Consider the following 24,671-nt stretch of genomic DNA (forward strand, 5'->3'; position numbering starts at 1 on the left):
TCAGTTACTATAACCACCGAATAAAGCCACCTCGTTCGCTGCGCTCACTCGATGGCTTCATTCGGTGGTTATAGCAATTGACAAGGCTTTATCACACCATATTCACCTCGGGGCGGGTCATTAACCCTTAATTAAAGCTTGATGGACAAGACTCATAATCCATCGACATCTACTTCATTTTTAATGAGAACACTTGGCAGCCGTGAGTTATTGCTTAACCACTGAATTCGTAAACTATATATAATGTACACTTTCAGTGGCAATTGCTCACAATAGCATATCATGGTAAACATATTGTTTTTGCCCAGTTTCTTCTTCTTCCTCTTGTCCAAACAGTGATCTCTGACCTGAACCAATGTTGGGTCTGTCACCATGGTAACTATAATGTTGCAATTTCATAGCAGGAGGGATTTAGACTCCTGTCTGACCATATACATATATTGCGTGATGCAAGCTACGCTGTGTCCTGTCCCTGCAGGTATTACGACCCGTCTTTTGTCCTGCCTGAAGCCGGCGGGACGTCACACGTGTCTGTTCTAGGGCCAAATGGCGACGCCGTGTCGGTTACCAGCACCATTAACACGAGGTGAGTCCTTAAACATTATCATATAGCCAGAAGACGCCGACCAATCAAAACGCTCCATTTTGCCATTGGTTATCTGGCCGTAACCTCAAACGTGGTTGGCTATTAGAAATGGATATCGCGGACCGTACCATTATACAGGGGACCGGACACCGGACAGTAGTGGTGATGGCACACTTGAGTATGCCATCACCACGTCTTGTGACTACATGTTGGAATATATATTTTAAAAAAAAGAACACGGTCATACGAATCAATTATGAGAATGTATCTGAAAGTGTTCACGTGTCTCAGCACGTATTTAACAAACTCTGATGCATCATCTAACAGTTTCGGCTCCAAGTTACGGTCCAATTCGACAGGGGTGATACTCAACAACCTGATGGACGATTTCTCCTCCCCGAACATCATCAACTTTTTCGGAGTTCCCCCTTCTCCCGGTGCGTACTGTTTTTTTTTTTCTTCATTTTTTTATGATCTACAGAATCAGACAATGTTTTTGGCTTGCTACGACACTGTAATTCGTTACGTAGATTTGCAACATGATGCCCAAAGGCTTTACTCTGTATCGACACTTTTTCTGCCAGCTAACTTCATCAGACCCGGGAAACGGCCCCTGTCTTCCATGACCCCGACCGTGGTGGTGGATGGGAACGGTGACGTCAGACTGGTGACGGGTGCGTCCGGCGGCACGAAGATCACCACGGCAACGGCTTACGTAAGGCAAACGTCACCATACCCCTCGTCCAATCAACCTATTCGAAAGTCAGATTCGAATATTCTTGATCCGACAAAGTCCTCCCTAGGTTTTTTCTCGGCCATGCTACAACCTAGCTTTTGGCTCAGGTACCCGAGAAAAAAAGTATTTTGATCCCTGAACTGTGTATCATTAGACCGATCCCAAATGTCCATCACAATTAGAAGTTCAACCAATGAGAGAAGGGAAATTAGCGGTTCGACCAATGAGAGAACATGTTCGTCAAATATTTGCATTCCTATGTTTTGACGGAAGTGGGCGGGGCTTCAGGATCAGTCTATTCGAAATCATGAAGTATGGCCTTGTTCATATGAAACCACCTGAACCGCGATTCGGGTAACTCGCATTCCTCATGTCTGATCCACGTGCCATACATTCCTTTCAAACCGTGCCCGATCACGATTCTCCGAAACTACATTTATTGTTGTTTGATAAAAACACGCAAGGTAGCGTGTTATTAATGTCAGAGGTCAACGACCTAATTGCTGATGCCCCCCTCCCAGCGTATCTCGGCCGAATGCCGACGTGGTCCCGCCAGAGGCGGTGAACACATTATTTGACAATTATTGCTCTTTAAGTTGCCGCGATGCGGACCGATTCGAAACCACCTCTAGAAGTGGTTTGGGATCGAGACGCTTTCAATGTGACTTGGAGCGTTCAGAGGGAGCCACTTGAAACCGGCTTCGGGGGAAACCACATGTAAAGCGCCTTCACTGACTTCATATGAACAAGGTCTAACATAACGGTCTCGTGATCTCCCAGGTCCTGATGCAGCACCTGTGGTTCGGGCTGGACATCGGGCCTGCCGTGCAGACACCCCGGCTGCACCACCAGCTCCTACCATATCGCCTGCAAACGGAAAAAAGTAGGCCGTTCCAGCCAAAGGTGAGTATACTAGCACACTGTGCTCTCCAAGCACACGTTTATGAAAAATTTTAAACTGTTCTCCAACTCACAAATTTCACTCATCGGAATTTTCGAATGAATCACTCAGTCTTCCTCAGCTATCTGACCCAAATGCTGTGGACACGTGATTTTTCCCACGTGTGACGTCAGAAAAGGGCCGGACAAACCCATCGGGCTCAACCCCTTCGTAGCGGTAATTTAGATGGGCGGGCGAAGGGCTCTTGGCTGCCAAGGGAAAACGTCTAACGGCCCGATACTAGTTTGGCACCCAGGGTAGCAGTGTATCTTTTGTTTCCACTATTCTACATACTTCTGTTATGTGTCTGTTAAGTCTTGACCTGTACCTAGCCCGTCGTGGCATGAATGTACAATAAAGGTATTTTATTATACTCATTATTATTATTTTCCACACTCACGACTAGGCCGTCCTGGAGGGTCTACGGCAGAAGAAACACGTGACTAACGTGACATCCTCCGCCTGTGTCAATAGCGTGGCCAGGAAAGGTGACGTCATCAGCGCGGCCAGCGACTCGCGGAAGGGAGGATTTCCTGTGGGTTTCTGATATACGAAAGACCAAAGGTACAAGATGAAGAACGGTGAAAAATGGGCTTTGAACGGTAAAAAATGACCCAATGAAGCCTTGTCGAACTTCTACCTTTGGTCTTTCGTACTGATGAGGACTTTACAAGCGGATTAACCTATAGACAAACTAGAGTTCCACGATTTCATACCTTCGCCAAATGATGTTAATCTTTATGACTGACAAAGTAAAGATTATTCCTCCTGATTATGCAAATATGATCCTCATTTGCATGAATTATATCAGTTGATCATATTCACCACCAAAAGACATCCTTATCTTAACAAAGAAAGCCATTCTATCATTTCATCATAAATTATATATATATGCAAATGAGGTCCTTATTTGAATAAGTTATGTTTAATGATGTTCACCTTCACTTAACTTTTAAATACCCCAAGTATGAAATTCCAGGAAGTTACCATTATGGAACTAGAGGTCGGAGATCTCGTGTCTTCGTCATAGGTTCATTGTTCTAGAGAAATGAACATGTGACATTCTTTACTATTTTTAATAATCAATTTGGTATAAAGTACAAAAGAATCTCTGTACTCCATTTTATGCTACGGAGCACCATGAAAGGGTTCGCCACAGATTTTACAGACGCGCCGTCACCCGTGTTAGGCCCCCCTAAGTTATTTGATTTTGGACTGTTACTGAAAAATAAACTGTTACAAGAGATTCTGCTTACTGTACTATAATGAAACTGTCACGACAGTGTCGCAAAATATAATAAGAAAAGATGTGACAAAAGGAAAGAATCAGAACAGGGCGACTACTGCTGTTTTGTTGATTCATTTTTATGACAAATAGAAAAACTTGTTACTTGTTACACTGTGTTTTTTTAATTCAATTTGTGTCCTAACACTTGTATTTCTACAGTTTATAATAGTATATTCCAAATATAGGCATCTTGTTTTCTCGGCCCTTAATGTTTTTATCGCGCTTTCGCATTAAATTTAAGGTCTCCAGTGGACATCATCCATAACAATTACTTGGTGTGGCCGTATGAAATAACCTGACGCATGTCCAAGCTTTCCTCCTCCCGCTGAAGTTATAATGAACAATCCCTCAATGTAACGTTATTTGATCCCATTCCATTATGGGGTTGGTAGAGGAAGATCGTTATTTCTAAACACAAAAGGTCCGCTGCGTTGGATGCCTTTAAAATCTTAAATAGACACTGAGTTTTCGTACACTTTAGACTTGGCGCTCATGTCTACGTACACATTACTCTTCTCGTCTTCTGTCAGGTCCTGCTTTACAGGCCTGGCGTACAGGTCGGACGATTCCATGGGCTTTGGCGGGGCCGTCGGGTCCACGCCACCGGTCACCTGCAGGTGTTGGTACGGCCCAGAGGAGATCGCCGGAGTCGATGTGTCTCGCACCTCGCCGGGTGGAGTCGGTAGGTCTCGTGCCTTGTCGGACGGAGTCGGGCGGTCTTGGGACTGGTCGCGAGAAGTCGGTGGCTCTCGGTGGTCGCGAGAAGTCGGTGGCTCTCGGCAGTCGCCGTGTGGAGTCGATCGGCGTCGTCGGACCACATCGCGCGGATTCGGTCGGTCTCGGACGACGTCGTAGGGGTTCTCGTCCCCAGTGCAGTAGACGGGGTTGTCGTCGAAACAGAAAGCAGGGTTGGTGGTCTTGTAGTCGTTGGAAGTGGCACGCTGAAGAAGTCTCTTCTCCTTAGCGGCCTTCCTGCGCCTTAAGACGCAGAAGCTCAAGACAAGCGTCACCACTCCGATAAGAGCGAAGGCCGCAGAGAGTGTGGTTGCTATGATAAAAGCGGTTGTGCTGGACGAGTTTACGCCTGTCTGTTTGTCAGGAACTGGAAAAAAAATCCACATCGTCGACCTGTCACTTCAAAATGCAGAGAGCAGACAAGTAGTTGGGTTAACCACTGGTGCAAACTTGAATGCCAAAAACTAGCTATATAGTCGTGCAAATGACCATGATCATGAGTTTCTTGGAAATGCAAGTAAAAACCGTAAGGTGGCGCCAAAAGGCTTTTTAAAAGTGCCCTAAACTTACCTGGGTTTCCTCCGCCTGTGTTTGTGCCGTCCGCGTCAGCATCTGTGAAGTTAACACAAAGCTAGTGAAATGCAACTGTAAACCGCAAGGCGGCGGTCAAAGCTCGCAACTGATACAAAAAAATCCATAAGCACCAAAATCTTTAGTTTAAGTGCCTCAAACTTGCCTGTGCTTCCTTCGCCTATGTTTGTGTCGTCCGCGACAGCACCTGTAGTTAACAAAAAGCAAGTGAAATGCTAGTAAAAAACCGCAAGGCGGCGCTAAAACGTCGCAACTAAAACAAGAATCCCGCACCAAAGGCTTTAAATCTCTTAAACTTGCCTGTGGTCCCTCCACCCATGTCTGTACTATCCGTGACAACGCCTGGAAAACAAAAAGAAAAGGGGGAAATTAAAACTCATTAACCATATTTGCCAATGTCTTTATGTTTGCCCTGTAATTTTTTTTGGTCCGAGCGACTTCACAAGAAACAGTGATCAGTTTTCCAAGAAAGAGTTCAATTATTTACCCAGAGTTGTCACTGTTGATGATTCACCCGCAGTTGTCACTGTTGTCGGCTCGCTAGATGGCGCACATACTACTCCTGCGTCCTCGCTGTGCTCACAGTTCTCCACGCCCAGCCCGTTGTGACCGCACTCCGACAGTCCACTTTCGTTTCCCTCGCAGACCAGATTGTCCAGCCAGACGGGCCCCGAACCCTCTCCGAAGTGAGCCGATGGCAATGCCGAAACTGCGTCCGGGTAACCAAGGTGACGGCAGACGACGCGGGCGTCCATCAGGTCCCACTGGTCGTCGCAGACGGTCCCCCATTTGCCCTGGTGGAGCACTTCCACCCGTCCCTCGCTAGGAGCGCTTCCGCCGACAAGACGCACAGCTAATAACGAGAAAGTTATGCAAATTAATCTGATGCACAAATTCATGTTCATAGATTCAATTGATCAACACCAAATACATTCAGTATCCTAAGAATCTAGTCTAAATGTGATCAGACTACCTCTTGGAATATCCTTACCTAGCAACTGACAGGCGTTACCTAGCAACTGACAGGCGTTACCTAGCAACTGACAGCTCTAACCTAACAACTGACAGATATTACCTAGCAACTGACGGTCGTTGCCTAGCAACTGGGGGTCGTTACCTAGCAACTGACAGCGTTACCTAGCAACTGACAGGCGTTACCTAGCAATTGACAGATGACGGTCGTTACCTAGCAACTGACAGCGTTACCAAGCAACTGAAAGGCGTTACCTAGCAACTAACAGAAGTTACCTAGCAACTGGCATACGACACCAGCATCCTGACTGTGATCGCAGCTGCTCGTGTTCCACCCCGCGTGGCCACATTTGGTCAGGCTGGTCTCGTACCCGGAGCACGTCGCGTCGTCTACCCAGATCAGCCCCGTCCCCTCGCCGAACGCCGCGCCTGTTTCAGCCGTCGCCGCCTCCGGGTACCCGAGCTGACGGCAGACGACGTCGGCGTCTCTTAGGTCCCAGCCGCGGTCGCAAACAGTACCCCAAACTCCGCCGTGCAGGACCTCGACTCTCCCCTGGTACGCAGAGCCTCCTCGCACTAGACGGACATCTACAGAAATTTGCACTCACGTGACTATGACGTAATCAAATTTAGTGTCCGCCATGTTGGTGGGTTAAAGGAGGCAGTAAAACATTCATTATTGTGAGGAATGTTTTGAGGTATAACAATGAAGAGCAACATTTTGTGGTGTACAAGACCAAAGACATTATATGTCTTTGGTCTTGTACACCGCAAAATGTTGCTCAAAGACATTATATGTCTTTGATAAGTCTTACTTTACAGTCAAAGCCTATAGAATAGAAGTTCAGTTGACGTACCCAACTGACAAACAACTCCAGCGTCCTCTTGGTGTCCACAGTCGCTGACACCCCAACCTCTATGTGTGCAATCAAATAAATTAGCTTCATTTCCGGTACAATCCACTTCGTCTAGCCCGATGGTGTCCCTCCCGCCCAACCCCTGGCCAAAATACGCTTCACTTTTTGCCTCCATGGCGTCAGGGTACCCCATCTGCCGACACACCACACGTGCGTTGTCGATGTCCCAGTTATCATCGCAGACTGTCTTCCATTGATGGTAACGCTGAACTTCTACCCTCCCCTCGTAGTGACTGCTCCCACCAACCAAACGGACATCTGCGAGCAACAGAAAAACAAGACAACGCATGACCAAATTGTCTCTCTATGTCATCATTGTATATGAAAGCCAAGCCTTGAAAAGAATGATTAAGGCCATGTTGATTTGATTTTATGGATGACATCCGCGCGCACATAATTTTCCAAATGTCCGCTTCAAAAAAAGACGTTTTTGACCATACTGTAAATCGTACAAAGTAGCTGCAAAATAAGAAAATATATGCCGTATCATAAAACGATACTTATGTCACAGAATGCCAAAATCCATCCCAAAGGTCAAGAAGAAAATGTGAGGGAATGAAAATGAAGAATCTATTATTCACCATGCCAATAGAATATTACTCTGTGTACAGTCATTTGCTCAACCTTCATGACTGCCTAGACAATGAAGACAACTTTTTTCGCCAAATTTTTTAATTCGCATGCTCGCCTCAATTTTAGGGTTCCCGGAGGATGCCATCCATATAATCAAATCAACATGGCCTAAACAAAACCATAATCTATTCAGAGTTGAACATAGATAGCTTTGTTAAGTTCTCTGATAAGTTGATGCCTGATGCTTTATTCCACCTTTACACTCACCGGGAGGAGAGCAGGTAGATTCATCCTCCTGGAGGACCCAGCCGTCACGACAAGCACACCTCCTCCCTCCGGGAAGAGCCAGGCACAGATGGTGGCATCCGCCATTGGAAGAAGAACAAGCTGCGAAATGGTGACGTAACTTTCAAACCTTCAAACTTTATTGTACAATCAACTTTGTAGTCAACAAGACTAAATTGCGCTGATTTTACAGTACATTTATAAAACAGTTCAAAATATCATCAGCGATAGAACGATAAAGCATTATACAGGGATATCAAAATATTTATCTGTGAACAACAACAATATCAACGTAAACACAGGGTTTAGCGGGCATCACATCAACGACAATGTTCTAGGGATAAATGAGTGTCTGTTAGACATGCTAACAGGTGGTTTCAGTCCTACACGGTGGCGAAGGTTGTAGGCTGTTTCCACTACCGGGGGCAGGTACGTCGGGATTAGTGCGCACAACAGGCACTGTATTTTATATCTAAACTTTTATACAGTGCAAAAGTGACTACTATCTATGGATAGTGATGTACTATCCACTAGATATCGTTGACACCCAGCCGAGACGGTGGACGATACCAACTTCTAGGTACTTCTCTTAATTCAAATCTGGGTCTATGTTACCGTCAGGCCATCTGTTAAACATAAAAGGGCTTGTTTTACTAACGAAACATATTCTAACTAACAAAGGTTTGTTCCTAAATGACAAACAGTCAAATAGAAGAAGTACCGTTGGTGACGTCAGAGGCGACGCCATCTTTGTGTAGATGAATGCCGTTCAGTTCACCGTACCCACTCCCTATGGCAACTCGAAGGCCAGTATTTGCCTCTGATGTTCTGTATAGAACACAAAAAATCACAAAAGAATCGTTGAACTTGTTTCCCGTCTTAAATCGTCGCCTTTAAGATCAAAGATAAGAAATACCAACAATTCCAATGAGTTTTGCAAAGAATGGCGATGATTTGAGAAGGACTTCTTTGTCTTAGCGTTATTTTATCATTTTTGTACGAAACTAGAATTTTTATATATATATATATATATTCCAACGTATAATCACAAGACGTGGTGACGGCACACTCAAGTTTTTTCAACCTATATTAATGCCGCCACCAACACAGGGGACACTACAATGCTCATTTTTCACCTGAGCAAAGTGAAGAAAGTCGTGTAAAGTGCCTTTCCCAAGGGCACTAGATCGGTGGCATGTCAGGACTCGAACCCAGGACCTCTTGGTTCCGAGTCGATCACTCTGCCGCTACGCCACAAGACCCCACGAACCCACAACTAGAAAGTTTGTACTCGAGTATGCTTTTTTTGCCTGACGAAACACTCACCTGGCCAACTTTATCAAATTTCGCGCCGTCCAGTAGATGTTGCCATTGTCGACCGCAACGCCGAGGAACTGCGTGTTCGGGTACGACACGACGACCCGACGATTATTGCCGAGAAGATCCGATCTCTCCAGTCGGTAGTTCGGGTCTCCGCCATCACACCAATACAGCACGTTCTCTAGTGTTCGAAAAAAAACGAATCATTCATTCATTCATTCATTCATTCACGCATTCATTCATTCATTCATTCACTCACTCATTCACTCATTCACTCATTCACTCATTCACTCATTCACTCATTCACTCATTCACTCATTCACTCATTCACTCATTCACTCATTCACTCATTCACTCATTCATTCATTCGTCCGAAACAACAGCTAAGTTTTCAGTACGGATCAGAACTAATGTGTATTCTGTGTAGCCTCTACCAAGCCTCTACCAGGCTCTCTACTCTTTCCAGTCGCTTCCCGAGGCCTGGTAGAGGCTATATTCTGTGTGCTATAAACATTAAACGTAACAAGCAATGAAAACATACATTGTCACGGCGACGGTGGCTGCTGTTAGGGTTATTGTTTACATGGCACTGCCATTATTTTATGATTTCATGATTTTGAGGAAGCCTTGGTACCTTACCCTACCCTGAGTGTATAGTGAACGAGCAACGGTGTCACAGGAAGTTTTCTCCAAGGGTTTCCAGGGCATGTCAACAAACAGAGCTGGGAGACATTCCTTTGGACATTTCATTCCTGTGGACAAAATTCCTGTACAATTCCTAGAATATATTCGAACTACAAACAATACTGTACCATTAGGCTCCTACCTGAGACGTCGCCAAAAATCATCCTCAATAACATCACTAAATGTTTTTTAAGCAGAAGTTACCCTGAAAGTCGATTGCTAGCCCGGTGGGTCTCAGCACGTGTGTGTTGACGAGCGTTGTCCGGCCGCTACCGTCCATGGCAGCCCGTTCAATCTTGGACTCGTGACCGCAATCTGTCCAGTACATGTACCTGCAACACAACACAACACAACAAGACAGTGAAATATATCCATGTTCATATACTTCTTTAATAGTAAAGGGTCACACAATACAAGTCACTAGTACGATACAGCTCTTTCCTCCCTCCCCTGTGAGTATAGTCTGGCGTATTCCTTGCCTTAAGAAAATAGAAGAAATCTAACTATACGTATTTCAAACCTTTGCCAGTAGTAGACAGCTTTAAAATCATCTTTATCTGGCCATGTTTTTCACTGATCTTCTTTGCTAATATACGACAATACATCTAATATACCGTCGGTAAATTTGTCTTCACTTATGTACATATCAATCAATAGTTCGTACTTATCAACCTGCTTTTCTGACAACTCTCTAGTGTCACTGACGAAAGGTAGTGGATGCTACCCGAAACGTCTGACCGTTTCTAAAATCATATCCAGTTGCTTGAGTAACTATCTTTTGGCGTATCTAGTACATGTATATCCTAGCGACCTAGCGTTATCGACATTACTGATAGCTAACGTAGTTTGGGACCCACGACAAAGACATCTACGCTTACCCGTTAGACGGCTGAAGAACGATAACTCGGGGCTGGTCCAGGTCCGCAGAGATGAGGGTTTTCTGGTAGCTCCCGTCTATCCGTGCTGCCGAGATGGTCTTCCTTCCGACGTCGGTCCAGAAGATGTTATGACCAGCTAGGTCGAGAGCCAGTCCTCCAGCTTTGCAAACGTAAGGTAGAATATTTAGATGCAATCTCTTACGGTACTTTCATATTTATGTTTACCGAAGGAAAACATATTGTTTTTACTACGTTTCCTCTTCTTCTTCTCCAAACCAAAAAAGGTCAATGACCTGAACCAGACGTCTGTCACCATGGTAACTGGTGTTGGGTTACATCATGTTGCAATTTTATAGCAGGAGGGATTTAGACTCCTGTCACTATATACTAGTATGTGAATATGTTTGGAGTAGATATTATTAAGAATTAACAGAGCAGACCATACGCGAATGTAAACATTATGCAGTTGCAGAACTTCATTGCGTTGGATCTGAAGTTTTAGCTTTAAACATGTAACTACCAACACAGATGATAAGAAACAACCTACTTTTAGGGAAAAACTTGCAAGAGATGGCTTTTCAGCACCAAGGAGATTGCTAACTTTGTACTGGTTTAATCCCTACTTCAAAAACGCAGAGTGCTCGACTCGGAACCAAGAGGTCCCGGGTTCGAGTCCTGACATGCCACCGATCTTGTGCCATTGGGAAAGGAACTTTACACGACATTCCTCTCTTAACTGAAGTGAAATGAGTATTGTCCTGTACTGTATTTGTCCTGTGTTGGTGGCGGTATAAAATGAGTTGATATAACTTGAGTGTGCCGTCACCATGTCTAGTCATGAAATGTTTGAATAAAAACACATTCGTACCTGTAATGTTGTTGTCTAGCAGTTCCCTTTTCCCAGTCCCGTTCCTGTGAGCCTGCAGTATCTTGCCGTTTCCAGTCCAGTAGATGTAGTCGTTCTTGTAGTCGAAATCCAGGGCAAACGGACGCGATACGTTGCCGACCGGAAGTGACGTCTTTTGACCGGAAGTGACGTTTACTTGGTAAATGGTGTTCATGTGGGTGTCGGTGACCAAGATGAAGTTTTCATTGAAGCAAACAACAGCTGATGAAAGAGATGACGATGAAATGGTTTATCGAGAATAAAAACACTGGCAGCCTTACATAGGCTGAATTGTGGTTCTTTAACAATTCAATGTCATCTACGACTCATATTGACAACATAAGGCCACACCAAGTAAATATTATGGATGATGTCCGCGCGTGCATTGATTTTGGCCTGTTCCTAGAAAAAAACCCAAGAAATTCTGCTTCCTGTAACTATGACCAAAAAGTCACGACAGTGCCGCAAATCGTCAGATTGACCTGAAACCCGTAACGCGAAATGGGCAAAGGGCACAAAATGTGACGAAAGAAACAGGACAGGATGACAACTGCTGTTCCACCTGATTGCTGTTTTGATGATGAATAAAAGACTTCTTGCGTATTACACTGTGTCACCTTATTATGGGTTCACCACACCCATATTGCTTTTTCTGATGTTTCTTCTCCTCCTCCTCATTCTCCTCCTGCCATTTTTTAAATGGATTCAGCTTCTTCATTTTAGGGCCTAAGGTCCTGAAATTTGGTATGGAGGTACAGTGGGCAAATACCCCTAGGCGTTTTTTAAATTTTTGTGATACAGGCTTTTAGAATGGTTTTATTTGAGTTTTTTGGCTGTGTTATAGCAAATGTATTACTGTGTTAGTGTGCCGTGTTTACCACGTCTGGGCATGAGTCATCACAATGGAATGCAGGGCATCAACCAATAGGCATGCAGCTTTCCTCTATACTTCTTGCTGATTGGCTGTTGGGATTTAACTTGATTAACACCTGCACAGAGCATTTCCACCTGCACAGAGCATTTCTTGCTGATTGGCTGTTGGGATTTAACTTGATTAACACCTGCACAGAGCATTTCCATACTGACAGTATGTCTTTATTCAAGTGTTTTGGTAGGTATTTCAAGCTTTTCTGCTCCAGCATTGGAATGCGGGGCATGAACGTTTTTTTATTTATTTTGAAAATCAACAGTTTGCATTATGCAATTAAAGATCCTAACCAATAAAGTAGGGAATAGCTATCCAACTGTTGTTTTAGTTGTATGTTACTTCATATTATAGTTATATCAATGTAAATCATTGTTTTCCCTTGTGTTTCTCATTCTTTCCCTGCCATGTCGTAAAATGTGGTGAACCCATCGCTGTATTTGCTCCAAAGCAAATATTGGCCTTTCTAGTTCAAGTTGTGTCCTAACATTTGTCGTCTCTTAGTATATTTCTAATCTAGGCATCTTGTTTTTTAGGGCCCTTCTTGTTGTTTTTTTTCGCCCTCTCGCATTAGATTTAGGATCTCCAAAGGATGTCATCCATAAAATGTACTTGCTGTGGCCTAATAGAAAATTTTAATCACGTGGATTATAACAGACGAAAGGCGGGTACAATCAGTCAATATAAAATTCCAGACATTCTAAAATCAATTGGTGATTATATTCTAAAACGTTTTGCTCATAGATAAAATATCATGTATACATGGAGGCCGCACAAATATTTACATGTCATTATTCAACAACCGTACTGATACCGGACATGCTGTTCTGATACCGGACAGTTCTGCATTTGTACTGGATCGTGTGGCGCAATGGCAGCGTGCGCGACTCGGAATCAAGAGGTCCCGGGTTCGAGTCCTGACATGCCACCGATCTTGTGCCCTTGGGAAAGGCTCTTTACACGACTTTCCCCACTAGACTCAAGTGAAAAGACATTTGCAGAAGTCAGGGATTAAGGGGAACTTGGCTTTTTATATTCAAATTAGAGATCCCCTTTTCGTACAAAACTAAGCGGTACCAGAACCATGGATATGCGTAATAGGGGGTGATGACAAATGAACAAAAAGCAGAACATTGCTACAAAAACAAAAACACACTTCTTTGCTGGTATTGACGTACATTTGACGACATAGAGGGAACTATAGGAGGTCAAGTTTCCAAGAATGAAGAACATTTTGACAATTCACACATTGTCAAACAGGTAAGGGACATTCTGTCCGGGGTTTGCAGAACTGTATGGTAAATGTTTGCAAAATCAACAAATATTTTAGACAATTTTGTGGAGGTAGGACGTCGCTTTTTACGTGTAATGTTGTTGTAATGTTGTTGTCTTGTTTACCGTCCCATCCAAGAATATTTTCTATAATCTTATTTCCTCTCAAAAAAATTCAAATTAGTTGCCCAAGCAATGTGCTGTCTTTTACGTTGAAAGCCTACAGAATTTTCGAATTGTGCAGAAGTGATTGCCACACAATTGTTTTAACAGCACTGCGAGTTACAATGAATGAATATATAACGTTATGTGACTATATAATTATTATGCATTGCCAGTGAAGTAATCTTGTGCACACGGGTAACTTACACACTAGTACTACGTTTCAACAAAAATACGTCGTTGTTTATGTATGTTAAAAAGCACCCCATCTCTCCCGACGCAAGAGATTTCAAACCCTTCTACTTAGTGTCACCTAAAAGCCAAATCTGAACAAACAAACAAACAAACAAACAAACAGACAGACAAACAAACTCCCAAACATTACTGTTCAAATGATATTAAATCATTATAGTACCAAGAGAGATAAGTTATTTTAAATGGCCACCAAAATGTTCCCTATATCTTTATTCATCTTCCCAGACTACAAAAAAACTGCATTTCTATTTATTTAACACCTTCCATTTCATATATCTCGCAAAATGTCGGCCATTTCATACTCCACTCCACACGGAAAAGAAATCAAACCCAACAATAACTAAATCTAAAGTAGCATTAGCATTACTTATTATCATTTTTACTGTTTATTTTGTTATATCATGTTCTTGCAATTAGCCATCGGGCATGAATTTGCAATAAACTTACATTAAACTGTACATTGTGGGGTCGTGTGGCGTAGCGGCAGAGTGCTAGACTCGGAACCAAGAGGTCCCGGGTTCGAGTCCTGACATGCCACCGATCTTGTGCCCTTGGAAAAGGCACTTTACACGACTTCCCTTACTTCGCTTAGGTGAAAATGAGTATTGTCTTGTCCCCTGTGTTGGTGGCGGCATTAATATAAGTTGAAAAAACTTGAGTGTGCCGTCACTACGTCTTGCGATTACATTGGAATATATATAAAACTGTACATACCTGACAGCCACCATGTGAAAATCGCTGTACTGAAGAGAAACATCTTTTTTGACATTCTTCCCGTGACACAAGAAGCTGTGTGTGAACTGTACATAGACAATGTCACAATGTGGTCTGACGGCTCTTCATACTTCATATTTATACATTAGGCCACAGCAAGTAATTTTTATGGATGACATCAGCGCGCGCATTACTTTTTGCCCGATTTTGGAAAAAAATTGTTGCCCTCTGACAGTGATTTAATGTTTTGTGTTTTCCTTTGATGTATTTTTATTCCTTTTATATGTTCCCACTGAATCAAACCCATTTGTACAATGATTATTTTTCAAGGTTGTTTCAATGACAAATGGACGATGTAATAGATGACAATGAACTTACATGTATCATTTCTTCTCATATCATTCAAGGTTTATGATGTCAAAATTTCAAAATGGCATCTTGTTGTTTTTTTTGGCCCCCTTGTTTTTTTCGCCCTATCGCATTAGATTTGGAGTCTGTAGAGGATGTCATCCATAAAATGTACTTGCTGTGGCCGTAGGAAGACTTCTTGTTTGCTGCGTCCTTTGTTTGAAGATGTTTTCGAAAGATGGTCTTTCAGTTCTTGTTCCGCATGGTCATGAGGCGGATGTTTTTCGCCAACGAACAAATCGTGTGGTAAACATTTTCAAATTCTCTTCTTGACTTTCTGTGTTTTTTTAGATAGAAAATATTGAACGCATAGAATTTTCAAACATTTGTTTTACTAGTATATCACGTTGAATTACTAGTATTAGGTAAAAATTGAATAGTGACCGTATTCAATGCAGAACTAGCTTAAGTTTAGGATGTCAAAATGTGCAAGTAAAAATCCCGATATGATGACTGCTAGTATCTGGAATTCTGGGTTTCTGGGAAATAACATTTATTTCTTAGAATGTATCTAGCTGCCCCCCTCCCCACTACACACTCACACATACGTACAAACTCCTATCAAGTAGAGTAGCACCTACTTCCCGAAATGTGCCAAATAATTACATTTTTATTTACCTCTCGAAAACCTGATACACAAATATACATTGGGTAGCTCGGTTGTTTCCGACATGAAACCATATTTGTACTTTTAGATTATACGTACACAGTGTAAAGCCATTATACTACGTTTCATTGTTCTTTTCTGTTTGTAATCTGCAATTCGTCCCCCGGGCATGAATTTGCAATAAACTTCAATTATAAGTGTCTGGCATTGACAAAAATACAAATGCCCAGCGTATGTAGTATTTTTTTCCTTCCCAATTTCCCAAATTTCCCAATTTGGTACAGAATGATTCCTTCCAACACTGATCAAAGACGGGGGGCGACACAGGTTATCTGGCACGTATGACCGTCTCCTGCCATCACGCGTTTCTGACGTCACCTCCCGGAAGCTGCAGTAGACGGGTCCATTCCGTGAACAAGGCTGATGGAGTTGGCCAAAAAATTTGCGTAATTCCTAAATTGTTTAGTGCTGGAACATAGTTTTAGTCTTTTTCGTCATAACGATTCCTTCTTGATAACTTTTTCCCGCCATAAATGTAGCCCAATAAAAATTAGCACCTGCTGCGTCACAACCGCCCCCCTCCCCACCACGCTACACTACTACACGTGAGCGGCGAAACTGCCAACACAGGGGTGCCAGAGAACACAGTGTAATTTTGGTGAATACACCAATTTTGCGGAATACAGTGCAATTTTACGGAATACAGTGCAATTTTACGGAATACGGTGCAATTTTACGGAATACAGAACAATTTTACGGAATACAGTGCAATCGTCACCGTATTAGTATACAGTACAATTTTACTAGTATCATGGAGTTATAAGTTTCTTTTGAACCTCCTTGCTAGTATACAGTGCAATTTTACTAGTAAAATTGCACTGTATACTAATACGATTGCATTGTATTCCTTAAAATTGCACTGTACGATTGTACTGTATTCCGTAAAATTGTACTGTATTCCGTAAAATTGCACTGTATACTCTAGCGCCCCTACAACAGCCAATGTCAATATTTACCGACGCAGAGAGTACTCTCACTGACCCCTGACGCCACAACCGTCGCCTTCGCTACTATTGTATGTGCCAACAAAGGTGTGGGGAGGGGGGCAGATTTACTTTGACCCTCCCACAGTAGCAAAACACATTCACGGATCATGCTGTGAAACTCCCTCACGCGTGATGGCCATGGAAGGTCGCACAAGGTCACATCATAATCCAACGCCAAGGTCCACAACACTAGTGTTGACCGAAGTTCAACTGACGTGCAAAGAGTGAGCAGCCATGTTCATGTTCCAAACAGCTAGCTCAGGCTTCCTGTTGGTGTACATGTACGCACTTGCCGGTAAGATTTTTAAATCACTGTTATGTTTGGTCGTCACAAGTACATGTACTTCTCTAGTGTACCACGGTTACGGAGCATCAGATTGAATTGTGTATAATACTTCGTCTAGTATAATGTAGAAATATTTCTTTTAAAACACCGACACTTTATCAATTCAAAAGCATTTTGACTCCCCTATCAGCTTTCCTGTTCGTGAATTACCCACAATTTGATATACATGTATTTTTGTGTTCAGATACTTATGTTGTTCAAATTTGTGGATATATGTATTTCTTGCCCCCCCCCCCTCACACACACAAACGACGTATAAAATTTCCATGGAACACTTGTTCAAGATGTATTCATGTGCTAACACAGACATGTTCAGTTATTATAACAACAAACTTATTCATGCTCGCTCAAATAGTAAGCGCTCTTACGTTTAAAAATTATCTTCACTTATTGTAAATCTATCAATGTTTTCCACCGTTCCAGCTCCATCTGTTTAATAAACAACGATGTGTTTATTATTTTTTAAGTGTTTACCGTAGACAAACATGGATAATAAGAACATTGTATATCACCACCCTCTTGTAGCACGTTGCCAGCACTAAATGGTAAACATTTACAGAATACACACAGACCCACGCGTAGCATTAAGGGTCTCTAGAAGTTGTTTCATGTAGTTAGGAAACTCATGAGATATTCTTAGCAAACAGGAACAAACTGTTGATAAAGTGGGTGTACAAACAGTTATATATTAACAACAAAATCGTGGGGTCGTGTGGAGTAGCGGCAGAGTGCTCGACTCGGTACCAAGAGGTCTCGGGTTCGAGTCCTGATATGCCACCTTGGGAAAGGCACTTTACACGACGCTCAGGTGAAAAATGAGTATTGTATTGTCCCCTGTGTTGGTGGCGGAATTAATATAAGTTGAGTGTGCCGTCACCACGTCTTGTGATTACATGTTCGAATATAAAAAAAAAATCATTTATACCTCAAAATTACTCATTCCCCTTGTAATATTGCTGTTTTTCCAACACTGAAAAACAATACAGAACAGTGGGATTTAAGCCCGTTGAATTATTCTGGGGACCCTTCAGATATAGCTTTTTTTATTTATTTACTTTTATAGGTCACCACAAAACAAGGCTCATAAGCCACTCAAAATGTTTTTGGTTACTGTGAGGACATATGTTTGTTGACCTTAGACTTGAAAAGTTTAAGGTTATACTCATGAGGGAAACAATCACGAGGTAGCTTATTCCATAGTGATGTTGTTCTGGGCTTTCAGCGTGGAACTTGCTCCTAAGAGGTGGTGAATGGAGGCTTTAGACATAGCAATAGATTTAGACAATTAGATTTCGTTATGTACATTTTGAAGTTATTTTATACTCTGTTCCATGATCCAATAATTATATTTCAGTCCATACCATGGTATGGATGAAATATATTGTGTTCTCTGATGTTTCTTCTCCTTCTCCTGCCAAACACTCAAAGGGATTCAACTCCGCCATCATTCAGCCAAATGACTTGAAATTTGGCATGGAGGTAGAGTGAGCGAATACCCCCAGGCGTTTTTTTTTCATTTTTTTGATACATGCCTTTGAAAAATTTTTATGAAGGTTTTTTGGGGCATTTTTCGCCAAAAAATGGATTTTTGGATCCTGAGCCCTGGTTTTACAACCAAATGATCTGAAATTCGGTATAAGGGTACCTTGAAGATGTGTCTTCAGAATAGCAGTCACATATTTGGCATACACCACTTCCAAATGACTCATTTGGGGGACTTTAATGGCTATTTTCAGCAAAAAAAAGGGCCAAAAGTGCTATACCCGTTCCATGTTCTATCTAAAGAATGGCCTGTTCCATCTGCCGTTGGCCATGGAACATGTGTTCCATAGCGGGTTACCTAAAGTCACATTGCACGTAAGTCGTGCGTAATGACCCACACATTCAATTTTATGTGCCTAAGACCTTTAAAATGTATCAAATCTCATCATTGTTAGTATTTGCATACCTGTAATAAGACTAGTAAAGCTTTCGATATTCAATGTGCTTGCTCTTGCATCTTTGTTCTCAATTACATAGCTACTATATAATTCATTTATTTGAGAATCTTTGCCAGTTTTTACACTGGGGTAAGTTTGGAATAGTCCACTTTTGCGTGGGAGGGAGATGGACTGAAATATGCTGTATTTGCTCCCAAGCAAATGTCGGCCTCTCTAGTGTTCTTTTATGTTTGTAACTTGCAATTAGCCTTCGGGTATGAATTTGCAATAAACTTCTCATATAAATCAAGAACAATTGTGGTTTGATCTACACTCTATGAATGTGAACAAGAAAGAATACTAGTAGTTATATTCTATTAATGTTAGATATAATATTGATATTTTGTCGTACGTCTTGTATATTGTTATGATTTGTAGTATGCTGTATGTATCAGTGGTAGTCGCTACCAGCCTTGTTTTATTACTGCCTGGCTACCACTTGCCATTTGTTGCATCCCCAATAAATGAAATGAAATGTTTCTAACTTGAACCAGTTGTAGATATAGAAGCGAAGAACAACAACATATAACAAATAGATGAAAATTTATGAGCGGTTTAAATAACTGTCTTTGATTATGTTTATTTCAACCTTCTGTTTCTTCTTCATTTTCTTCTTCTTCTTCTCCAAACAAATAAGGCCAATGACCTGAACCAGACGTCTGTCACCATGGTAACTGGTGTTGGGTTACATCATGTTGCAATTTTACAGCAGGAGGGATTTAGACTCCTGCCTGACCATATATATGAACGTGTTTGAGTAAGAATTAACACAGCAGACCATATGCGAAGGTTGACATTATACATTTGCTTTGCAATTGTTAACTTTCTAGTTTGCTATCAGTTTTGCAGGTAAGGGGGCAATCTGCAAGGGCGTCTACGACCACAGCTCCACTAGCCACGGTATCCAGATATGTGGACAACGTAACGACGGTTAACAACGCATCCACACCAAATACAACTATTTCAAATTCAACGAGTTCAGGTGAATATTTACATATACTTATGGATTTGGTGTCTCATGCGTATCCTCTTGCTAAAGTGTTGTAAAGATTCACTCTTTTACTTAATAAATAGCTATAATTTATTTGCAAAGTCATCCCTTCACTTATTATTTATTTGACTTTTGTATGATTGATTTGAAATTATTTGATGTGTGCCTATTTTAGACCACTTATTCTTCAATTACTCAAGTTTGTGCTTACCATTAAGTTAACTTATTTTAATTTGATTGTACATAAGTTTGTTAAGTTATTACTTTATGTTAAATTGTTATTATTTTTATTGTGTTTGGGAATTGCCCCCCGGGTACATTGAAAAGCACCCTTCAGGGTGTTTTATTCCCTGGCTAAATAAACAATAAACAAACAAACAAACACAACAACATATCATCTCTTGTCATCTACCACTCGGTATAATCGTTTGGGGTACCACAGCAGAAGATCTGACAACCAGTTTTCTCCATCTTTCACGGTTTTCCTTTTTTTTTTTAACGTTTCACATATTGCCTCAGTGCCTGTCCATTGATGTTATCCTCCCATCTTTAATGTTACCTACACCATTTTCTTCTACTCTACATACACGCAGAGGTTTGTGCCTTGGCTTATTTTTGGCGTGTTTTAGGCTTTTTTATCGGGCTTTTTTGTACTGGTATCTTTTTGGTTGTTTGGCTAGCACAAAAAGCGTACAAACTCGCCAAAAATCAGCCAAAGACCAAACCTCGAGTCGAGTGCTTGGAGAGTATCTTTCTTCCTCTCAGGACTGTTCTTTGTATAATGTCTCAACAAGTATCAACGTTACTTTCATCATTATCATCATGCCTGCGGATTATAAATCCGGTGAGGTACACTTGATAAAGTTACTCCAGTATGTTCTATCCCTCATAGCAGACACTAATGCAGTCCCTGCGAGACCAGTGTCTCTCTCTAACATGGACAAAAGTGTAGTATAAGGACGTCCCACTCTACGTCTCCCAGTAGGGAGCCACTGTATTAGTCTACCAGCTGGTTCGTTACTACGAACAACATGCCCTGCCAGGGTGAGCCTATACGTCGTCGGACTACAGACAAAATGGGCGGGAGAGAGCCATAGTGTTGTTTGTTTGTTTGTTTGTTTGTTTGTTTGTTAGATGTTGTCTCCATGATCAAATGAAACATTATAGATCATTATACACTGTTCTTGACATTCTTGTATATGTACCGTCTAGTTTCTTGCTCTTTGAAACTTGGCAAAAAAAAGGTTCTGTATTTTTTCCGTACACACAGGGCCGCTGACAGCACTCGACGCAGAGAGCACCAGCCGGATGATTATCCTGATCGTGGTGTCGGTGTTGGTGGTTGTCGCCGCCGTTACCATCCTTGTGATGTGGCGGCGAAGTCGCCGCGGACTCCCCGGGCGACCTAACGGCCAGGTCCCGCGGCCCGGCCCCGCCGAGACAGAGGACCTCTCCACGGTCCTACAGAACCCCGGCTTCATCTCCAGCAGTCGCGGGGAGATGACGGAACAGTTGTCGGGGCTGCCGATCAGACTGGCCGACGACGACCCTGACGATTCCACGGTTTACCACGAACTTCGCAAGCCGTCGCCCAGCCCAAACGAAGAGCTCATGGACGAGTTTTACCCCATAGAAATTCCAGAAGATGACAGAGGATGATTCCAAGAGGTCGTCGGTATCCATTCTATGGATCAGTATTTATCTTAACAGCTCTCTGAGCTCGAGGTTATTTTGAAAGTTCATCTGTGTTGGTAGAAGTCATTATGAAACAAGTTTTAACTGCAATATCCACCACAAGAAATTGGACTCACCCAAATTTTCGACTGTACGAATTAAAGAGGGATTAAAGAGGCCATCTACATCGGGGCATTGCAACCATCCCTCAACAGAGCTGGGGGGCGCCACAGGCTTTCTGCGACCTATGACCCACTGCTCGCGCAGTCACGTGTGTTATCTGCGTGACGTCACGGAAGTGGTGGATTGCTCATTCCTTAACAAAGACTGGAGTTGTACAGTCGAAAATTTTGGTTAGTCCAATTTCTTGTGTGGGATATTGCAGTTCAAACTTTTTTCATAGCTTTCTGAGGTACCTGGTCCATAGAGTCTTTTTCTATCGGCCATACATGTGCACGTGCACTGGTAATAAAAGTTGAAGCAGAATAGAGAAGCGTAGTTTCTGGGTGTACCATTACCCGTGATAATATGTTTAAGTGATTCGTACAAAATCACAGGCCCAAAGGGCGTTAAACGTTTAAACATATGAATGCTAGTCAAAGTGTTCTCTGGCATTGCAGCTATAGTTAATGTTTTGTTGTGGCGTTTTTATTATACATGTAAAATCGACCATGCAGGTCGTGGTCTTGAATGTCTTTGCACAATTGTATATGTAAGATATTTTGCAAAAACATGTTGTTGTTTACAAAGTTTATGATGCGAATAATGTTTGTATGCAAGAACTCATTGCATTAACGTAACACATGTGTATCCTGGATGCATAGTGACATACACATTGTCAAAAATACTTTTTTGAGCTAACCTTAACTGGTGCTATGTTGAGCTGACTATTTGTCTATTACGCTTGCAAGCTGCAGGATACCGAACTTTGTTCTTTTTCTAATGTCACTGGCACAATAGACCGATCCCGTAGCCCCGCCCACAATTAGCTTTTCAACCAATGATAGCATGGCAATTACCTGTGCGACCAATGACAGAGTGCCTGCGTATTCGTCAAATATATTTGCATTTCTACGTTTTGACGGAGGTGGCCTGTCATTGGTCGCACAGGTAATTGCCATGCTATCATTGGTTGAAAAGCTAATTGTGATGGACAATTAGGGTCGGTCTGCTGTCACTGTGCTTTGAATAAATATACAAGAGTAATGCTTACCATTGCAGACAATTTGTGAATGTGGAAAAATAAAGTCAGAAAAGAATAACTCTGTCTTCTTCCTGATACTGTAGTGAATACTGGTGTCTCTTTCTGTGCAACATATTGGAGTTTATTTTGAATAATCTATTTGAAAATACAACACAATCAAAAAGATGTAAATGAATTTAACAGAAAAAGACAATAAACATGATTTTTGACACCCCAGTGGCACTTAATTTGTGACAAATAATTGAGTCAGTTGGATAGGCTATATGATAATAAACGTTCATGCCCCGCCTTATCCTCGGTGTATATGGTGAGATAATCCATTGTCAGCTCATAAACCACCTCGTTCGCTACGCTCACTTGGTGGTTTATTCCGTAGTTATCGCATCCGACCAGGGATTATCTCACCATATACACCTCGGGACGAGGAATTAACACTTTATTGACCAATCCATGCTATAGCCTGACTCGACACGCAATGCCAACTTGAACTGGCCTATCTATACACATACATGGCGCAACAGTGCACCTTCCATTCACCACAGTACAATAGACACATTACACACAACACAACAGAGCTAGCTAATGTTTCAATAGATCCCTCACCTAAAAGTCATACCACCAGACGTGATACGGCGAATGCAGATGAAGTTTACACTGTAACCAACGTTGATACCCGTTCAAAGAAAGATGGATCTGAGACAACTAAAATCGCTTATATACAGACCAGTAATCATCTTGCCGTTTTTGCTGGGTAAGTGGGCAAAAACTGTATTTTCATTGGCTGTGCAACGTGCTAGTTTGTAGTTTTGAATCCTGTCGTTGTTTAACGTATTTTTGTTGAGCTTTTGGACAATTGTTACAGCAAAGTAGATGCAGCTACTTTACTAGTAGTGGTTTCTTTCCTACTACGTATACGATTTGTAAATATGTACCACCAAATCATAACGTCTACTGGTAAATATACTAGTCAGCCATATGACCATATCAGATTCAACTGTAGATATTATACACTTATCGTAGTAGTGTGACGTTAAAACTAAAAGAGTAAATATACAAAAAATTATAATTCTGAATTGCAGGTTTCCTAGATGGTGTGAGCTGTTTACCAGGTGGGGTTGATGAAACTACGTTTGCTGGACCAAACGCCACAACTTTAAGCACGAATACAACCACAGGTAATACAATAGGCCAGTCTTTTGTTTCCGTAATGGTTGAGAGGACTAGAAAAGAAACCTGAGACTATATATTCCGAACAGTGTTAGATTGATTATTCCCAATTTGTGTTGAGCTACATTTAACTGTTGATGTAGTTAATTGATGTTTGTTATTTTGTCGACAATTTCACAATTTGTCACTGAACCTAGCCTGGTTACCAGACATATTATACCTCCCGAGTCCTACATCCTCTTCGCAAATAGCTATTTACGGGAGTTATAATACTTAAGGCCACACCAAGTAAATTTTATGGATGACATCCTTTGGAGACCCTAAATCTAATGCGAGAGGGCGAAAAAAAACAAGAAGGGCCCTAAAAAACAAGATGCCTAGATAAGAAATATACTAAGAGACGACAAATGTTAGGGCACAATTTGAATGAGGTGACACAGTGTAACAAGCAAGAAGTCTTTTATTCGTAATCAAAACAGCAATAAATCAGGTGTAACAGCAGTTGTCGTCCTGCCCTGTTCTCGCGTTAC

At 42.0% G+C, this 24,671-nt stretch overlaps 3 protein-coding genes across 3 annotated transcripts in view; 2 read left to right on the plus strand and 1 right to left on the minus strand.

The window, feature by feature from the left end:
* LOC109463686 (gamma-glutamyltranspeptidase 1-like) overlaps positions 1 to 3,033 on the plus strand; it is a 9,187-nt gene extending 6,154 nt beyond the window's left edge. Inside the window, exons 6-11 of the mRNA XM_019760537.1 lie at positions 258 to 285; positions 455 to 586; positions 914 to 1,023; positions 1,171 to 1,301; positions 2,103 to 2,225; positions 2,669 to 3,033. Coding sequence (XP_019616096.1) covers positions 258 to 285; positions 455 to 586; positions 914 to 1,023; positions 1,171 to 1,301; positions 2,103 to 2,225; positions 2,669 to 2,809 — 665 coding nt within the window. The 3' untranslated portion in view covers positions 2,810 to 3,033. The remainder of the gene's footprint in view (positions 1 to 257; positions 286 to 454; positions 587 to 913; positions 1,024 to 1,170; positions 1,302 to 2,102; positions 2,226 to 2,668) is intronic.
* A 2,096-nt stretch (positions 3,034 to 5,129) lies between these two features.
* Positions 5,130 to 11,566, minus strand: LOC109463688 (deleted in malignant brain tumors 1 protein-like). The gene is made up of 10 exons (XM_019760538.1): positions 11,374 to 11,566; positions 10,506 to 10,665; positions 9,832 to 9,959; positions 8,950 to 9,124; positions 8,345 to 8,451; positions 7,606 to 7,725; positions 6,706 to 7,023; positions 6,125 to 6,436; positions 5,364 to 5,729; positions 5,130 to 5,218 (listed from the first exon to the last, which is right to left on the minus strand). Exons 1-10 carry the CDS (start codon positions 11,564 to 11,566, stop codon positions 5,130 to 5,132), a joined length of 1,968 nt encoding a protein of 655 aa, XP_019616097.1.
* A 9,561-nt stretch (positions 11,567 to 21,127) lies between these two features.
* On the plus strand, positions 21,128 to 21,863 carry LOC109463689. The gene is made up of 2 exons (XM_019760539.1): positions 21,128 to 21,140; positions 21,367 to 21,863. The coding sequence occupies exons 1-2, from the start codon at positions 21,128 to 21,130 to the stop codon at positions 21,753 to 21,755; spliced, it is 402 nt and encodes a 133-aa protein (XP_019616098.1). The 3' UTR covers positions 21,756 to 21,863.
* The last annotated feature ends 2,808 nt before the right edge of the window (positions 21,864 to 24,671 follow it).

Source organism: Branchiostoma belcheri, unplaced genomic scaffold, assembly GCF_001625305.1.
Source record: "Branchiostoma belcheri isolate BF01 breed outbred unplaced genomic scaffold, Haploidv18h27 scaffold13, whole genome shotgun sequence".
Taxonomy (NCBI): Eukaryota; Metazoa; Chordata; class Leptocardii; order Amphioxiformes; family Branchiostomatidae; genus Branchiostoma; species Branchiostoma belcheri.